The sequence below is a fragment of the Harpegnathos saltator genome, unplaced genomic scaffold, assembly GCF_003227715.2.
Source record: "Harpegnathos saltator strain DR-91 unplaced genomic scaffold, Hsal_v8.6 scaffold379, whole genome shotgun sequence".
Taxonomy (NCBI): domain Eukaryota; kingdom Metazoa; phylum Arthropoda; class Insecta; order Hymenoptera; family Formicidae; genus Harpegnathos; species Harpegnathos saltator.
Window position 1 is genome coordinate 82,501 of NW_020230182.1, and position 16,713 is coordinate 99,213.

Sequence of the window (16,713 nt, forward strand, 5' to 3'; positions counted from 1 at the left end):
TAGTTACGTTAACGATACTCTAGCGGGATTTCTATCGGTCTGTTACTTTCGCCAGAGAAGGTGTGTACGTCAGTTAAGAATCGTCATATTTAGCGAAGGTCACGTCTCTTCTCGTGTACTCGGGATTAATCTCGGACATATTTTCCTAACTAGAATTTCTTTCTTTTCTGAGACGCTTAATCGGGATGGAAATTTATTGTATCTCGTTGAGATCCTGCATACGGACGATGGCGGAAGAGCTGCGTGTGTAATTTATTATTTCGTAAGGAGAAAAGAGAAAAAAATGTATAAAAATTCACTCGAGACACGGCGAAGATCTCTTTGTGAACGACTGAACATTTGTTTCTAATCTCGATGTGACTATTTTTCTTTCTTTTCTCTTTCTGTAATATCGAGAAAGAGAATACAGATTGATTAACATCCGATTGTTTAACATCGGTTAACAAGTGGTTGAGTGACGCGACGAGTCTTTGTTATTGCTTTTTTGACTTTTCGTAGACATGGGAGGAAACGTATCCACATTGAAAAGAATGGTTGTAAGTTTACACGAAATGGCGTGAGAAACAAGTTGTGATTTCGAGATAGTAATCTCGAGGTAGTATTCTGGCAATTCAGGAAATGCACTCTCATGCAGAACGCGCGATCACGCCGTGATATCTCAGATTCTTTAGATGATTGTATAACGTGAATCAGCCAAAATGTCACCGAGTCGTCTCTGTTTTAGTTTCGTGTCTCATGAATCGTCGCTTTTGTCTCAAGTCCGTCGGTGTAACAAGTCGCGCCCGTGAACGAGGAAAAGAGAGACGCTGCTTCTACGCCGCCGATTATAAATATGTACGTAGCTACTTTGTAATTATAATATGGTAGATTCTATACATAATTTTTATATGTACGCGTACTAAGAAAAGGGGGCGGTGCGTAGTTCGGTGTATACCCATTTCCGAAAATGATGCCGAAGAGCCAGAGAGAATTAGTCAGCGTCGACGTCGCATCGTGGATCGGCGCATCGTGGAACATCGTGATGTGCGTAATTACAATAATCCGTATGAGAGAAAGAGAACGAGCGTGTGAGTGAATGGGTGAAAGGGAGTGAAAGAAAGAATAAAGAGATGAACGTACGTGCGTGCGTGCGAGCGAGCGTGTATGTGTGTATGTGTGTGTATGTGTGTGTCAATTGAGATGGCGATACCTACAACGAGATACAGAAAATAAAACAACAAAAGATACGCTGTATGGAACTACCTCGGTAATAGCGTCTTCGTTTATTGATCCTTTAATTATCCATAAACTTGCGACAAAATTTCTTGGGAGAGAGAGAGAGAGAGAGAGAGGATGCGAGAGAGGGAAGCGATGCGCGTGAAAATATCGACATTTGTCGTAAAAGTGTTACGAACGTCAGACTGTGTTATTGCGAAGTGTTGTCACAAGGTAGACGGAACGTTAGCAGTGTGTTACGATAAATTTAACACGATTTTGCAGTGTCCTGATAATTATATACACACAGATCTTTGTGCGCAAATTAAGCTTCGGAGTGTGACAGATATGACAAAAATGTGTTGTCTTTCGTTCAACATCGAGCGTCATCATTTATTTTGTCGTTATTTTAATTCCAGATGCGTAAACGGAAGTTTAATTCTCGAATGAAATTCTCGTCTCGGATTCGAGCAAGAAATACGCGTCTTCGTGTTATTATATTATATTCGCGACGAGCGTAGAGCTGCGCCGAATTTGACGAGTTTCGTCGCAACAGAACGTTTGAGTAACGGAATTCTTTTATCTTTTCAAGCATTTGTTTGAGCTGCGACTTGTTTTTCTCCGCGCCAATGTCAGAAATGCGCCGGTGCATTCCGACAGGCCGTGTATCGCGTTGCAATCTTACGCGGCATCAAGTGCGGCTCTCCCTTTACGAGAGAAGCGCGAATTGCCTTGCACATGCGACGTTTCACATGCGACGTGAGTAACTAACGATTTGCCGACATGCCGCGCCTGAAAAAAGTGCCGATCAAGACGAAATGGAATACACATTTGGTTTGTCGCTCAGTTATGCGACGACGTTAGTCCTCGCGCGGAAACCATGTCGCGTGAAGTGTCGTTCCACTTGCCGTTTTGTGTTTTTCTACTTTCCTGCGCGACGATCGTTCTCAGCAGTAAGTGCTACAGGAATCGCATTTTACACTCGCGTGCACAGGAAGCGTAAAAGGAAAGCTTTTTTTTTTTATTATCGTTCTCGCAACTCGCTGATTAATACATGTCCGCTCTTGGAAAAGATGGCACGTATGTCGCGTTCGCGCATTTCAATTTGGAGACGAAATATATGATGACGTATATTGTCAATTTTGTAACGACGGTAATTGGTACGTTAGAATCGATTCGTCGAGCCAACAACTAAAGTGCTTTAATTCGTGAATTTTTAATTGCGAGTTTGCGTATATAAGTCATAGCGGAATTAACAAATTTAACGAGTGTTTTTTTGTTGAAAATGTTAACGACCGAGATATTGCAACATAGAAGTGTAATAATTCAGAGATGGCGACGATTAGATAGTAATAACGTCAGCGATACGGGAACGCAGATATAAATAACGCTTTCAATTAATTTTGCAATCTCCAGTTCTGGAGAACGCCGGCTCGAGAACAGTTTGAGGGAAGAAGCTCGTTCGATGCGTTCTTTTGCAGTAAAATGCATCGATAGCTTACCGGATCGCTGTTTAGAAGTGGTCAGTCTCGATATTGACGAGATCGAAGATCATTTGTCCAAAATTAATCTCACGGATGTGCCCACTGTAAAAATGATGGCTGCTGGATTCAAGTGTCCGATTTCTGCTCTGCCTTTCGGCGCGTTGAAGTCCGACTGGTCTAGGCTTATGCTGCTTCAGGAAGCCCAACCGGACGGCTCGATCATCAAACGTAAACTAATCCGAATAATGCGAGTTTTGATAATCGCTTATTACCAGATGGAGGAATCTTTCGATGTGGTCAAGTCCGGCGCGCAGATCCTACAGTAAGTAAGAAGACACAGAAGTCTCAGGTGATCTGCTTTTTTCCTTTTTTCCTTTTACGAACACTTCAGAAATTGTGTGGAAAATATGGGAACCAAATCTCAACTTCATTGTAATAGACATCGTAAATTGTCGGACAAGTGGACGCTGTTGGAAACATTGCAGCGTGCAAAAATGATTTACCTCCAGATACAATGACGCACTCCCTGTTGCCCCCGATAATTACATATCTGCGACAAGTAGAAATAACATACGTTGCATAAACACCTGCGACACGAGTCTCGTAAGTGCGCGAATAACGGGAGATTCTTCGATGAGCTTTAACAATTCAGCATCAGCTTATTTACCGACGATAAGTGCACGTCGGAGACACGTTCTCTTGTAATCAAACTCGCTCGAACTTAGTCCGCTATACGCTTCTCGCCGTCTATTTAAGTTGGGATTTAAACTGGAGGAGGAGCGGCGGAGAAGTCTCGGATGATGAATTTATCGAATCGCTACCTTCGCGACCGAACCTATGCGTGAGTTTTACGACTGTCGCGACGTGCACAGTCGCTGTCGCATTATACCTCGTCGGTACGTTTTACGACACCAATTTACAGATTACGTAGTTTGTCCTCAAAGAAGTCGCCAATCGTTTTTGGACGTTTGCTCGAGCGAATTTTCACTCGGCCATCGAAGAAAGAGTGTGTTCGCGCATTATATGTATAAACACGACGCGACAGGAAACAAGTGATCTTCTGTACGAATGAAAATTTGAAATATATTTTTGACATGAAGTTTCGCTCTCGCCGAGCAAATCGAATCTGAAAGTCGACGTGATATCTTTTTTCTCAATCTTATTATATACATTTATACATTTATATACATTATATACTTATATACATTTTCTCGCAAAGGCTTTCATTGCGGCAAAAATGGGACTGCATTTGTAGGGAAAGTGAGGGAGAGTTGGAAGAATATCTAATATTTTCTTCTTAACAGTTGATAATGCATATTGGAGTAAAATACAACTGATGTGTCTCTACATGACATTTATAAAAAGTTTATTACCAAGGTTATAAGAAATACAGTTTTAAAACAGGAAAAATATTAAATCATTTTTGACTATCAAAAGCAAATATTTTCTCTTTTAATGTATGTGATATTTCTTTTTGTTAGTTACATTTTACAAGAACTTATTCAATATAGTCTAATATATAGTTGTTAACCTTTACCATACAAGTATGCCCTAATCCCAATGTTTAACTTAAAAATTTTGACAGCTGTTTTAATTAAAAGAAATCAATAAGGGAGAGATGGGACATTGCATTGAGGGAGAATTGGGACATCCCAATTATCTCTTAAAAAAGTCTTTATCATCAGCAGCTATGATTAAAGCATTCACCCCGCTTAACATTCGAAATGCTTTTAAACAAACGGGAATTTTTCCTTTTAATTCTTATATTTCCTCTGAAGAAGATTATTTAATGACAGTTGTTACGAATAAACATAATCCTAATTTAGTCACAACAGATACACCTGTTGTACCAGTCACTTTATCTCGTGAGACATCTTTGTCTTAGGTGAAAATCAATCATGATGAAATTATTCGGCTCCATCTACATCACGCATAGAACCAATCGAAAAAGAAAACATTGTTTCCCAGTTCGTCCGTTGGCTGAAGCAGCATCACGCAAACAAACGACCAAAGGTCAAAAATCAGCTAAAACAAGAATTTTAACACTCTTCTATTAAAAATCAAATTATTTCCGAATTAGAAGTTTGTGCTGCTAAGAAAAGTAAGCGTATGAAGCAAGCAAGTGCATGAGGAAAAATTGTCTTTTATGTTTTTAAAACTTTGCTAAATTGCCTAATTTGCTTAATTGTTTTTTATGTTTATAGAACTATAATTTCAATTTTATTGTTTGTTCTAAAAACTGTTTTATTTTATTTAGAACTTTCTTAGGGATAGGTTGTTTAAGACCACCAGGTTGTTAAATTTTATTTTTTGTTTTATTCGGTTTTATTCGGGCAACGATAATAGTTTGTTTTATTAATAATAATATATATTTATCCACGTATAAATTATTTCTATACGTGTTATATATAATTAAACTAATATATGCTAATATATTAATGATCAAAATATAGTTACTGTTGTCCCAATTCTCCCTCCCAACCATTTGTCCCACCTCTCCTTGGTAAAGGGGAGAATTGGGACAAATTTTCTTCTTCATCGTTTCTTCCAATAACATTCTTAATTATCAAGACAGTTTATTCAAACTTTGCACTATATTTTTCAATAGAACAACAAATCAATCTTAATCGTCGTTGTTAAAAAATTTTGAAAAACCCACGTTGCAGGAAACAAAATATCAAAACTGTCCCAAGTGTTCCCCTTCTCCCCTATATACATTGACTAATCGGCTGTATTAATTTTAGGCAATCTCAGGAAAAAGAAATGACGACCACAAAGGTCGAAGTCACCACGGCAAAAGTGGTTCCTTCGAGCTCGAGGGAGCTCAATGCAACGACGAGGATAAGTTTCGTTCCGATCGAGATAAGAATTCCGAACGTCACGTCGCCGATTGATCTCGGCGCGGTAAACGCGCGATATCATCCCGTAGGTACCCTCAAAACTGCCGCCACCGCGGTCGCGGGGAACGCCGCTTCCAGGACTCTCGATAATTGCCTGAGGCAGTCCCTGAAGGACGTCCTGTCGCGGAATCGTCCGAATCGAACGAGCCACGGCGACGTCGTGTTCGAGCGCTTGAAGGGCAAAAAGTACGACGAGCGTGCGGCCCGGCGGCGTAATGAAATCAACGGGCGCGCGAAAAATGCCGACGTCCCGGCGAAGGTATCGCCGGTGGTAAACGATCTTTGGAGGTACGCGCACTTTCCTACGGAAGCGTCGTTAAACATCTCCGCTAATGCGCCACTTTATCGAGTGCGCGAATTAAATGGATTCAAAACGAATACCTGGAAATCGTGGAGACGCGTGGGCTTGAACAGCGACGGCCGTACGAGAGCCACGGTCAATTTTGCGACACCTGACAAAAATAAAGAGAAATCAAAAAGTCGCTAGGTGAGTGTACGTCGCGTCCTGCCTGTGCGCAATCATGACGCCGTTCGAAACAATCGTGGAAACGTGTTTTTCCGTCCGAACCGTTTTTTCCTCTTTCTTTCCTCTCGCTCTGATATCGCCGTGTTTAATTGTCGTTATTTAATTTCAACAGCGCGCAACAGCGTTCAATTGTCCTCTCCGACCTTCCGTTTCTCCCCTTTCTTCTTCATACCCCAGATTGTTTCGAGCGATGGGCGCGATGAAATTTTTAAGAGACAATTTTATTCACGCTTCCCTGTGCATTTTCAGGAGATACGTGGGCAATAAAAGTGATATCGCGATCGAGCGTGCAGGGAAAAGGTGACGAGACGACCCTCGGTATTATCGCTGAAAAGATGCAATACTCACCATTTTTTTCGCATTCCGCATTACGCTTCCCCGCGATGTTCCATCATTCGGCGGGCCAGACGTTGCCGCGCCAATAGCGGACGACGCACGCACATCTTTTTCGCAGCAAATCTCAATAAAATTGGTTTTTCGATACTTCTTTATTCCACCCTTCGATATTCTTTCCTCCGATATTCGCGCGCGTCGAACGGTTTCCGACAGCTCTCTCTCTCTCTCTCTCTCTCTCTCTCTCTCTTCCACGCTCGTCGAATTTTCTGCGAACCGGTAAATTCGCAACGAGTCTTTCCGCTCTTCCCTCTCTTGCCTCCGTTCGTTTCTATTGAAACAATATGTTGATTTAATTGCATTATACGACGCACGATTCTTTTAGAGCAGAATTCATTTTAGTATCGAATCTCGACGACGAGCCAACAGTGAGAGGGAGAGAGGGGCACGTACTCGACTCGCGGTCGATTTTCTTTCTTTCTCTTTTTCATCACACCGCAAATTATATACGATTTATCGTGTATATTTATATTATTCTGCAACACGTTTAATCGCGGGGGTGGGGGAGGGGGGGTTGTCAGTGTTTTATGACTACTGCCGTCGTTCGTACGCGTACGATATATTTTCACAGCGGTCGCGCACGATTTATCCCGCCGCCTCCATCTTTACGTCTTTGCGTTTTTTAATGTTTCGTACCTGTTGTTCGCGGCAAACGTTGCCGACCGAGGCAGCCGCTCGTGGCAGCTTGGAACACGTTCAATCAATAGCGGCACGTATGATCGCGCCACGATGTTTCAATATATCTATTTTCGATGCACGAAATATCGTCTACCTGCCGGAGCCGCGCGCGCGCGCGCGTTCGCTGAAATATATGAAGAATTCGCGGCCCCATAAGGATCGAAATTTATACGCCGATGCCGCGGGATACCGGCATTATATTCGGCCGCTCGCGCACCGCGCAACAATTGTATCGCGCGTACGGCGGGCAGACTGAGTTATGGCGACTCGAGTTTAATAAAAGCGGATTTTCCCGTCGTGATTACCGGTCGAAGTGCGCGCGCCAATTACCGGAAACAGCGGCACGCGTGTTTCGCAAACGAATTACGAAAATGTTGCTTTTACACGGTGCGCGCCTAATAAAGCGTAATAAAAACGTTTCGCCCGCAAAACGTTATCGGGAATTTCAATGGCGTTTTTCCAACGTCGCTTCCGCTCGTCTCCTACTCTGCTGCCCCCTCGACTGTTTGTATCGACTATACGTGAAAGTGCCGGGAATCAAGCCGATAATCGCGGCGGCAGGTGGAAAGCGACGCGTCAGTCGTGCGAACGACGTCAGGGAGCTTCAAAGTGCACTCGAATGTATATTTAATAACGGTGCATTCCTATAAAATATTAAAAGCGAATACTGCCCGTCGGAACTCCGAATGAATATTTCACGATGTTATGGAAAAAGTATGTGTACAAATATGTTTCAACCGGGAGATCGGGCAGGGAGAACGTATCTATTCTATTCGATGCTGAACGCGAAAGGACAAAAAGCTTGAGAAGAAAAATGATGAAGCTGAAAAATGACGCGAAAAGTGATTACCGAGCTGTTTAATTACCGTGCCGTGGTCGATACTGAATTATACATTAACGCGATTTCGGATCACGGAGTTCTCCCTCTCAATTTACCCGACAATCGATCACCTCGGCGATTATGCGGATATCTTTCAGCAACGTGCCGTCGAGAAGTCATCGAGGGGTCGGGAGAGTCCCGTCTTTCCGAATCAATCCTGATCGTTTTCGCGAGAGAATGAGAGAGAGAGAGAGAGAGAGAGAGAGGGGGGAAGGGAACGAGCGGAATTACGAGGCGTAATAAATGTAATGGAGACTCGAACGCGCGAGCGGACGAGAAAGTAATTGACGAAACACATTACTTCAGCCAGCCAAGCGTGGATCAGACGGGAACGATAGGGAAATAACCGAGTTCCGGGACTTTTCTTATTCACCGGGCATGTGTTCACCGGCGTGCGCTGAGCAAGAAGACTCGGAGAAAAGCGAGCCGGAGGGACAGACTAATCATGATTTCGAATTCAATCGCAGGATTCCCACGGAATCAACGTTCGGGATCGCGCGCGCACCTCCCCGCGTCGCCACTGCGCATGCGCGAGTGCGACCGCGAGCGCGAACACACTAGTTCGCTCTGCCTGCGACTTCTGTAATATTAATATCAATCTGCATAAATGCATCATAATAAATTCAATAGGCGGCCCTCGCGGGTATGCGCGCGATGTCGAATTGGATATTACTTAGGGATGTCGGAAAATTCTCGGCAAGATCGCGTTCGCCTCGGTCGGAGTCGACTTAACCTCTAAAGCCAACTTCTTCCCTCGGAAGGATCTATCGTTCCTCGTCGGTTCTTCTGCTCGTACGGTAATTATAATTTTTCTCGACCGGAAGACATTGCAAAAGTCAAGGTGAGTGAGGATGCAAGGTATATTGGACAATTCTGTCTTCGATAATGATCGAATGTTGCATTCGCTAACAATGTCGCGTATTTCACTTCTGTTTTCGACAGTTTCGCTTCGAATCTTGTCGACCACGGAAGTGTCGGCGAAATTGCGAGTGAGACATCTGACCAGCAACAGCAGGCTGTTGAGGTTAAGGGCAACATCGAGCGAGCGAGCGAGCGAAGCGATTCCTCCTCGAGTTTGGAGAAGCCATCCCCTTCCAGTCCCGTCTCGTACTTTGACTCTTAAAGACAGTGCGATGTGTAGGTAATTATTACTTCGTCATAGACTTGATTATAGTAATTTTCCCTGCTTCGCCCAACTTCCCTCGCTCGCGCTCGTCTCTTTATAACTCCGTGCTTGCCGGCATGGAAATTAGCCTCGGGCTCGTATCGCGTTCGACAAAGACCGACGAGATTGCCGTCGCTGAATAAAAGCGAGGGTAATATTTCAGTTGTTCCGTTATACTTACGATCTCGTTATTTTATCCCGCGCGACGCGCGGGCGCAGATCTCTCGCAAAGTTCCGCGATTGTCGCCGGCAGCACTGGATTTCGAGACGGAAAAAATCGCGTAAAGGGAAATATTAAATACACACACACATACACACACACGTGTACAGAAAAATAGCGGCGCAAGCGTAGAGCGTAAGACCAATTGTCGTATTTCATCGATTTTTGATAGTTTCTTTCATGTCAAACCAGAACTGACCCTCGAGTCTCGCACTGAAATCCAGCCGACCGAAACTAACGCTTTTCAGTATCTCGTATCTCAAACACAAAATTATCACTTCCATTCGCAGGACTCCCAGGACTTTTCTTCGATAACAGACGTGCGTCGGCCATTCCATTTTCTTCAACCGCTCGCTGGACTCGTCGCGCGACTCAACGAAGAATATCCTCCTACGCAGTCCGCAAGGCATCCCGAAGAGGAAGTAAGCTACAACGAGGGAGCAGAATAACGAGAAAGAGGCGCAAGGACGGAGGATTAATTTATTCAACGCTACTTCAGTGAGTCGGACGATTCCGCAGTCACATAAAAGCATTCGTGCGATAAATGCGACGCGGCGGTCGCTATGAGACCTCCTCCTCTCGCCGCGGCTTCGTGCGATCTCCCGCCTTCGACATTAGTAACCTTCAACTATTCGAAATGCTCCGAGTCGTTCTCGTTTGCATGCCGGCAGGTGCTGCCGGCGGGCCAAAGTTTCGCCACGTTGTTGTCCCGCGGTGGTGAATATAGCGGCGCACAGTGCACGCGATACCGTCGTTTCGTAATTTCGCGGCGGCATGCGCGACGAGCGAGCGTGCGAGCCACGGGTACAATCTTAGCGATACGACCGTTTCAATTTTCGGCAGTTCCAGTTTTCGAAAGTTCGTGCCGCGCGAGGCGAAGCGAGGCGAGGCGAGGCGAGACGAGACGAGATCGTCGCTCGCCCCCGATCCGCCCGATTGCTCGGCGATGCAACGACGACGTCCGACGTCCTCCACGGGAGTTTCGCAGCCCCGCCCGCGGCAACCAGGGCCGCGCGAATGTCCGTTGTCGCTGTTGCGGAAGCGTATCGTTGCGATGGTAACGGCGTTCATTTGGCCGGTAACGGTCGCGTTCGCGGAAACATTCGCGCGTACGTCGACGTCGAGCGTAAAGCAGCCTCCGGCCAAGTATCTCATAACTCGCGGAGTGCCACAGTCACGGAGCTGTAATTATCTATAAAAACTTTACGGTCCAGGGATTATCTTGACCTTGGGGATACGTCGGGAATTATTCATTACGTCAGAAGAACTCCCGAGCGATTCGCGGCTTCGATCGCGTCACTTCTCCATCACCTGAGAGATGTACCCTTCGTACTTTGCCGAGAAGCCACCTCGCGGGCTGCCTCAACTCGTCTCAGCCTACCCTCTTGATCGCGACAACCCCCTCGTCTGTCAAACACCCTGTCAGTCGCGATACCGACGCGACTCGCTCGATCGCGGCTGACACTTCGTCCACGCGTTTCGCGATCGATCGATCGGAATCATACAGCTCGTTCGAGGGAGAGAGGGAGAGAGCTTAACGGCGTCGATCGCGGGGGCCTCGGCTCATCTTAATCACCAATTCATCACCCGCCATTGCCCCTCGAGGCACTCGCGCGTGAACCTAACCAGATAGACGATACATCGAGCGCGCGCGGGCGTTAACGCGTAGCCGCAGCCTCCGCGTCGATCTAATAGATCCGCTGCAGGCCGACGAGGAGGCAGTGGAATGGACGATCTCTCGGCCGTTCGGCCCCGGCTACTACCGGCTACGCCGGCTAATGCCTCTGCCGCTGGTCTCGGGGAAGGCTGGAACGGGATGCGAGAGAGGGCCGGGAGAACGGGGGAGGCTGAACCAGGACCGAGGGAGCGTCCGGGAGGGTGGTGAAGTTAAGGCTGGTTCAGGGGATGGCTCGAATTGATACGAACGTTCCCGCTGACGTGGACGGCCCGACCCGCAGCTCCGCTCGCTCCGATAACAACCCTTAAATCATTCCTAACCGGAGCCGCGCGCGCCACCACGTCCTCTCCTCCTTCCCCACCCATCCCTCCCCCCGTTGGTCGCGTCATTCTTCGGTCGATGTGTTTTTCTACTTAGGACGATATCCAGAAATTGCTGATTCGCGGCCGTGCTTCGCGGTTAACGCGCGGAATGAGCCGCGTCGGGACTCACCCGAGGGAGCTCTTCAGGCGCGGGAGTGCCGTGAAGAAGGAATTCGAAGGGAGCTCTCGAAATCCGGGACATCGTCGGGATTGGAACCGTCACCGAGATTGTCTTTCAAACGTGAGGATGAATCGAGAGGAGAACCGAGCGGAAACATATCTCCTACGACGTCGCAGTGCGAGAGAAGGAGATATTACTTGTATACGCACGTTACTGATTGTCGGACGGACTGATCGATATCGCAATAACGCGTGTGCTCTGTCTGTCGTCGGCAGATACACCGCGCAGATACTCGGACGCCGCCGCGTCTTCCGGTCAGCGCGTCGCGAGTCTGCGAGAAGTGGTGGTTTCGCGAAGTGGAGCGCGGTCGCTCCGCAGACGAAAAGTCTGCCCGCGCTGTTTGGATCGTTCGGATCGAAACCGGCAGCGCGCTGTCTGCACGCAGCTGTCGAGAAAGCGGCGAGCGGACGAGCGACGGTAGAAAGGGTTAGCGGAGGAGAACCGACGCGACGCCGTCGTTCCACCCCCTTTCCCGAGCCGGGCAGAGATGCGTTGGCCCGTGAACTCACCGATAATGCAGAATTATAGTCCACGGCATTGCTGGAACCTCCCTTTTCGAGCCAGCCGTGCGACTACCTACGAAACGCCTATCACGGCGCGTATCGAGGCGTGAGTAGGGGTTGGTTTGCACGCACGTATTACACCCCGGTGGTTACCACCACGCTCGCCACCCAGTCACCCTTCCACCCAACTCCTCCCTTCTTCCCCCTTTCTTTCCCGCCCTGCTCGTTCCTCCTTCTTCCTTATCGCTCTTCTTATATATGTCTTTCTTCCTTGCACATCCTTACCTTACGTTTCTTGTATGTTCTTATAGTTGGAAGAAAACTCTGACTGGATTCGCGTCCGATATGCGTCCTTTATGCCGGAAGCATAAAGATCTCCCGGTGTTTTTATGAGTTCCGGGCGACGCGCTTCGCCGAGCTGGACATGTCTCACACGACTACGAGGGTTGGAATCGCGACAAACGCAAAACGCAGAGAGGATCTCCGGCCAGCCACTCGGCGAGCCACGTTGGACTCACTCTGTCCTGCATTCGTCTCGGCTGTCGGTGAGTATTGAAAATATTGGTAATTATATTCGAGCCGAAAACATTCGAGCCGGAAATATCAGCGAGTAATTATATCTGGGCGATCATAAATGATTGAGTCTCATGTGACTATCACGCTTGGTTAAGCGGCGGATTCTGCCTCGTATTAATAATCACGATGGCGGAAGCGCCGTATATTGCTACCGAACAGTTTCAGTTTATAAACTTGTAGATGCATTTTGCAATTACGTCTGCGAACGTGATCGCGATGCTGCCGGGGAAAATTAAAATGAGCGGCACCGCTACCGCCGCGATGCGTTTGAAAAACGATAAAAATTACAATTACTCCGAATTAAGAAGGTATGCGCCTGATTATATGTCCGTAAAGTTTGCGAATAAAGCGCGCCAGCGCGCCTCGTTGAGATTACTTTTATCGCAATTAAAGCGACATATCGCGATTCCGCGCGCGCTGTCAAGCGCACTGCATTACAAAGTTTTTAAATCGCGCCACTTTTTTCCTCTTCCTCTCTCGCGCCGACCGGCAGTTAGCCGGTCGCGCATTCGCGCTCGTCAGCTTGACAATCTCTCACTTGCCGTTGCTTTCCTTTCACATTTTCCCTTGTTCATATATTTTTCACGCAAACACTGGTCGGTACTCGCGCGACCTTGCTCTCTGAATTTCTTCAAGCGCAATTCCATTGGAAGAAGAGAATTATGCAAAATCGATTTGTATGAATCTGCAATACACCCCACCGTCGCGGAGACACCGTCTACGCTAATCGGTTGAAACATTCACTCGTATGGATTAAGAATTCACTCAAAGCTTGAATTAGACGTTCACCCTTTGCTGTGTGTGGCAGTATCTTCATTGTCGCTTCATGTGCATTTTCTCGTTTCCTCGTTTTCTGAGCGAGATTTTCCTCGAAAAAACTTAACGAATACAGGGTGTAACATCAACATACAAGTCAGTATGACGAGTTGCTTATCCCTATTCGGGCGATAATGCAGAGGTTGCTGAGAAAGTCACTCGTTGATTTTGTTGATAATGATATCTGCAGTGCCCCCAGTCATGACAAGTGCAACTAACTTTGCAACTGTGATCGTTGACAGTTTATCGACTGTTTATCGACAGGAGCGGAGCCTCATTGAATTAGAAAAGATGTTTAAAAAAGTGAAACTGAGAAATAAATATTATGGAATTAAGCAGAATAAGAAAGCAGAAATAAGAGTAATAGTTAAAGAGGTAAATAATACAACATATTTTCTGGTTTCGCATAATTTCTTAATTGTTTTCTTACATTGAAAAGTTCGATAGAAATTGGAGACTAGAAAGAACGATATAGAAATATTTAAAAGTCTTATATACTGTATTTCATCCATGTTTCTATAAAAGATCGCTTCTGCAAAAGTATGAATCGATTAGAAACACAGGATAAACTGATGCGAAATCCGAAAATATCTCTTTAATCCCTTGCATTATAATTTAAGTCGCGACAGCGCATGCCAAAGTCAGTGATAAAGTTGTAAATCTGTAATGCCCAGCCTACATAAATCGCAAGTCGCAAAACACAAATCGCAGAACATCGACCAAAACACGTAAAAATTGAACCACAATTCTCACTTGTGTTTCTTATATTTGGCTCGCAAAATATACGACGAATCTTAGCCGTTCCTCTTATATTTAGCCCGCTATACATACCACAAGTCTGACTCGTGTTTCTTATGTTTGGCCCGAAAATGTTTTCCTTACCACGAGTTTCACACTATATTGCAGGTAAAGGGGTTAACTATTACTCTTATTTATTCTGCTTAATTCCGTGATATTTATTTCTCAGTTTCACTTTTTTAAATATCTTTTTTAATTCAATGAGGCTCGACTCCTGTCGATAAACTGTCATCACGGTGCAAGGTTAGCTGCACTTGTTATAACTGGGAGCACTGCAAATATCGTTATCAACGGTGACTTTTTCGGCAACCTCTGTATTATCGTTCGAATAGGCAACTCGTCATATCGACCTGTATGTTGAATATACTTACAAGAAATGCTTCTGGGGATTTTTCCCGATGAACCTTGATGTACCCGTGACACGACATTTTACGATACCCTGTCTCTCGCTGTGATTCGTGGCCGCCCGTTCGGCCAAAGAGGTGGATGGAGATTCAAGATTCGGCGGCAGGTACAAGGCGAATGGCTTCGGTCGCTATGATTCGGGGATACTTAGGCTTACCCCGGGGACCAACTAGCGACCGAGATCGTCGGAACCGCTGACCGTTCTCCGGGGAGCCATCTCAATCGCGTTTTACCCTCGTTTCAATCCTGTTCACTATTGCAGTCGTGCATAATGCGCGCTCGCGCTTTCGCGGAGACCCCGGAAAAAGTCGCGGACAAGTACGGCTGTCGGGGACGGAAAGCGTTCGTTTTGCGAGAATTATTCGTGCCGCTCTGCAATCAGCGAATATACGCGCGTTGATTGTCCGAACGTTTCAAGTATAAAAATACGAATTGATGAGGCTGTGAACAAAAACGGCGACGCGGGCGTGACACCGTTTTCGTTCCACAGAATCTCCCATTATTCCTGCTTGAGTTAACTCCCCCTGCGCGTTGTTTGCTTATCCCATTCTTATCTAGTCTTATCTACGGATTGACTATAATTGATTATACCGTAGGGACCGTTTTATATGGGTTAATATGGGGCGTGCGTCTTTACTCGTTATCTGTTTAGCTATATATAGCTTTCCCGCCCCTAAATCCACTCCCCTCGCTGTTTCTCGGTGTTGACTTTCCGGGCGAGCCGCTTCAATCTACATAATCTTATCGTGTTTTTTTAATCATCTATGTATTAAACCGGCACCGTTGTGAGATCCCCGATTAAATCGTTGTCGAATGACCCTTGCGCATTAATTGAATAATAATTTTATTACCGTATCGCGGTCAATATTAAGCAAGGCACTTCAGTGAAGATCGGAGCCTTCTTCCTTGAGCCTTTAAATTACATCGAATACGAATTACCGGAACGATTATTAGGAAATCCCAAAGTACAATACACTGCGCAAGCTATTATTCGTTGGCTAAGGAAATATTGAATAATTGACGTAAATAAATTAAATAAATAATATGACATTTGCGTCGCTTGGCATCTCAGAGGTTTTTAGCGGATCATTTGTCGAAGATCTCGAAAATTATGGAAGAATCACAAATTTAACCCTTTAACTGCTGAGATATTAAATGACCAGTATGACCCTCTTTGCTGAGTTATTTTTACAATTATAAAATATTTTATAATGATAAGAGATGGCACTATATGCCCGCTCAATTCAAATGCTTTTTACAAACTAAATTAAATGGATATTACACATTGAAAGTCCAAATCGGATAAACTCGATCGTAGCAAGGCCGCCATTTTTTTCCACACTCGAGCCGTCTCAGCTCGTCCGTAGCAGTTAAAGGGTTAAGTCGGACAAGAGAGAAATGTAAACAGTAGTTGTATGGGGAATTGGGTGGCAGGTATATGCTGTTTTTGTAGCCGTTATATGTTATCGAGCCGTTTATTCTCCGCCAACGGGAGCGATCCGAATTCGCGGACGATTGGTTGCGCCACGTGCGTGTGAAATGGCTTTAATGGTGAAGACACGCTTGAATGGTCTATCGGGCAACGCAGAAAGATCTCTATGAAGCGACGTGCGCGTCGATGCTTCCGCGTTTGGAGACCGCGTTGTTAAAATCCGACCCGTCGACGAGTGAGTGGCAATTTTGCAATTATAAAAATACACCGCTGTGTCTCTTAGCAAATAATTAAGAAATGACGAGTTCATCAGCGACGGATTGATTCCGGCAAACAAACAGCTGCTTCAACCGCGATCATTTTAATCGCGCGGCAATAATAAATTGCTAAAGCTGCGTTGTCAACTTTCAAACACGAAGACCGGCTCGGGACTGGTCACTGACTCGGGATTTGACTCTACATCGTGTAATTCTTCTGCGTCAAAGAAAATCGCGTTCGCGCTCAAAGTGGAGTGACAAAAAG

The 16,713-nt window shown here is 45.8% G+C and overlaps 2 protein-coding genes across 22 annotated transcripts in view; both read left to right on the forward strand.

Annotated features, from left to right (window-relative positions):
* The window catches only part of ERR (estrogen-related receptor), a 24,708-nt gene extending 23,458 nt beyond the window's left edge, over nt 1–1,250 (forward strand). For 19 of the 20 annotated variants that reach the window (XM_025300579.1, XM_025300580.1, XM_025300581.1 and 16 more), the window contains one exon: nt 1–1,250. This exon is cut by the window's left edge. The gene's annotated coding sequence lies outside the window, so the exon portion shown is untranslated. The other variant, XM_025300582.1, reaches the window with a different exon arrangement.
* A 185-nt stretch (nt 1,251–1,435) lies between these two features.
* LOC105186081 (uncharacterized) lies at nt 1,436–6,587 on the forward strand. Of its 2 annotated transcripts, none has more exons than XM_011146054.3 (4): nt 1,436–2,147; nt 2,676–3,000; nt 5,423–6,065; nt 6,354–6,587. In XM_011146054.3, exons 1-3 carry the CDS (start codon nt 2,075–2,077, stop codon nt 6,063–6,065), a joined length of 1,041 nt encoding a protein of 346 aa, XP_011144356.1. In that variant the 5' UTR covers nt 1,436–2,074; the 3' UTR covers nt 6,354–6,587. The 2 variants fall into 2 exon arrangements, with proteins under 2 accessions (XP_011144356.1, XP_019698333.1); XM_019842774.1 differs by having other exon boundaries at nt 2,126–2,147; nt 2,611–3,000.
* The last annotated feature ends 10,126 nt before the right edge of the window (nt 6,588–16,713 follow it).

Excerpts from the sequence above, each read along its gene's own strand:
- LOC105186081 (XM_011146054.3), top strand. The coding sequence starts at position 2,075 with ATGTCGCGTGAAGTGTCGTTCCACTTGCCGTTTTGTGTTTTTCTACTT. Across the intron at positions 2,148-2,675 it reads CGCGACGATCGTTCTCAGCA|TAAAATGCATCGATAGCTTA; the intron begins GTAAGTGCTACA and ends GTTCTTTTGCAG. Across the intron at positions 3,001-5,422 it reads TCCGGCGCGCAGATCCTACA|GCAATCTCAGGAAAAAGAAA; the intron begins GTAAGTAAGAAG and ends TATTAATTTTAG.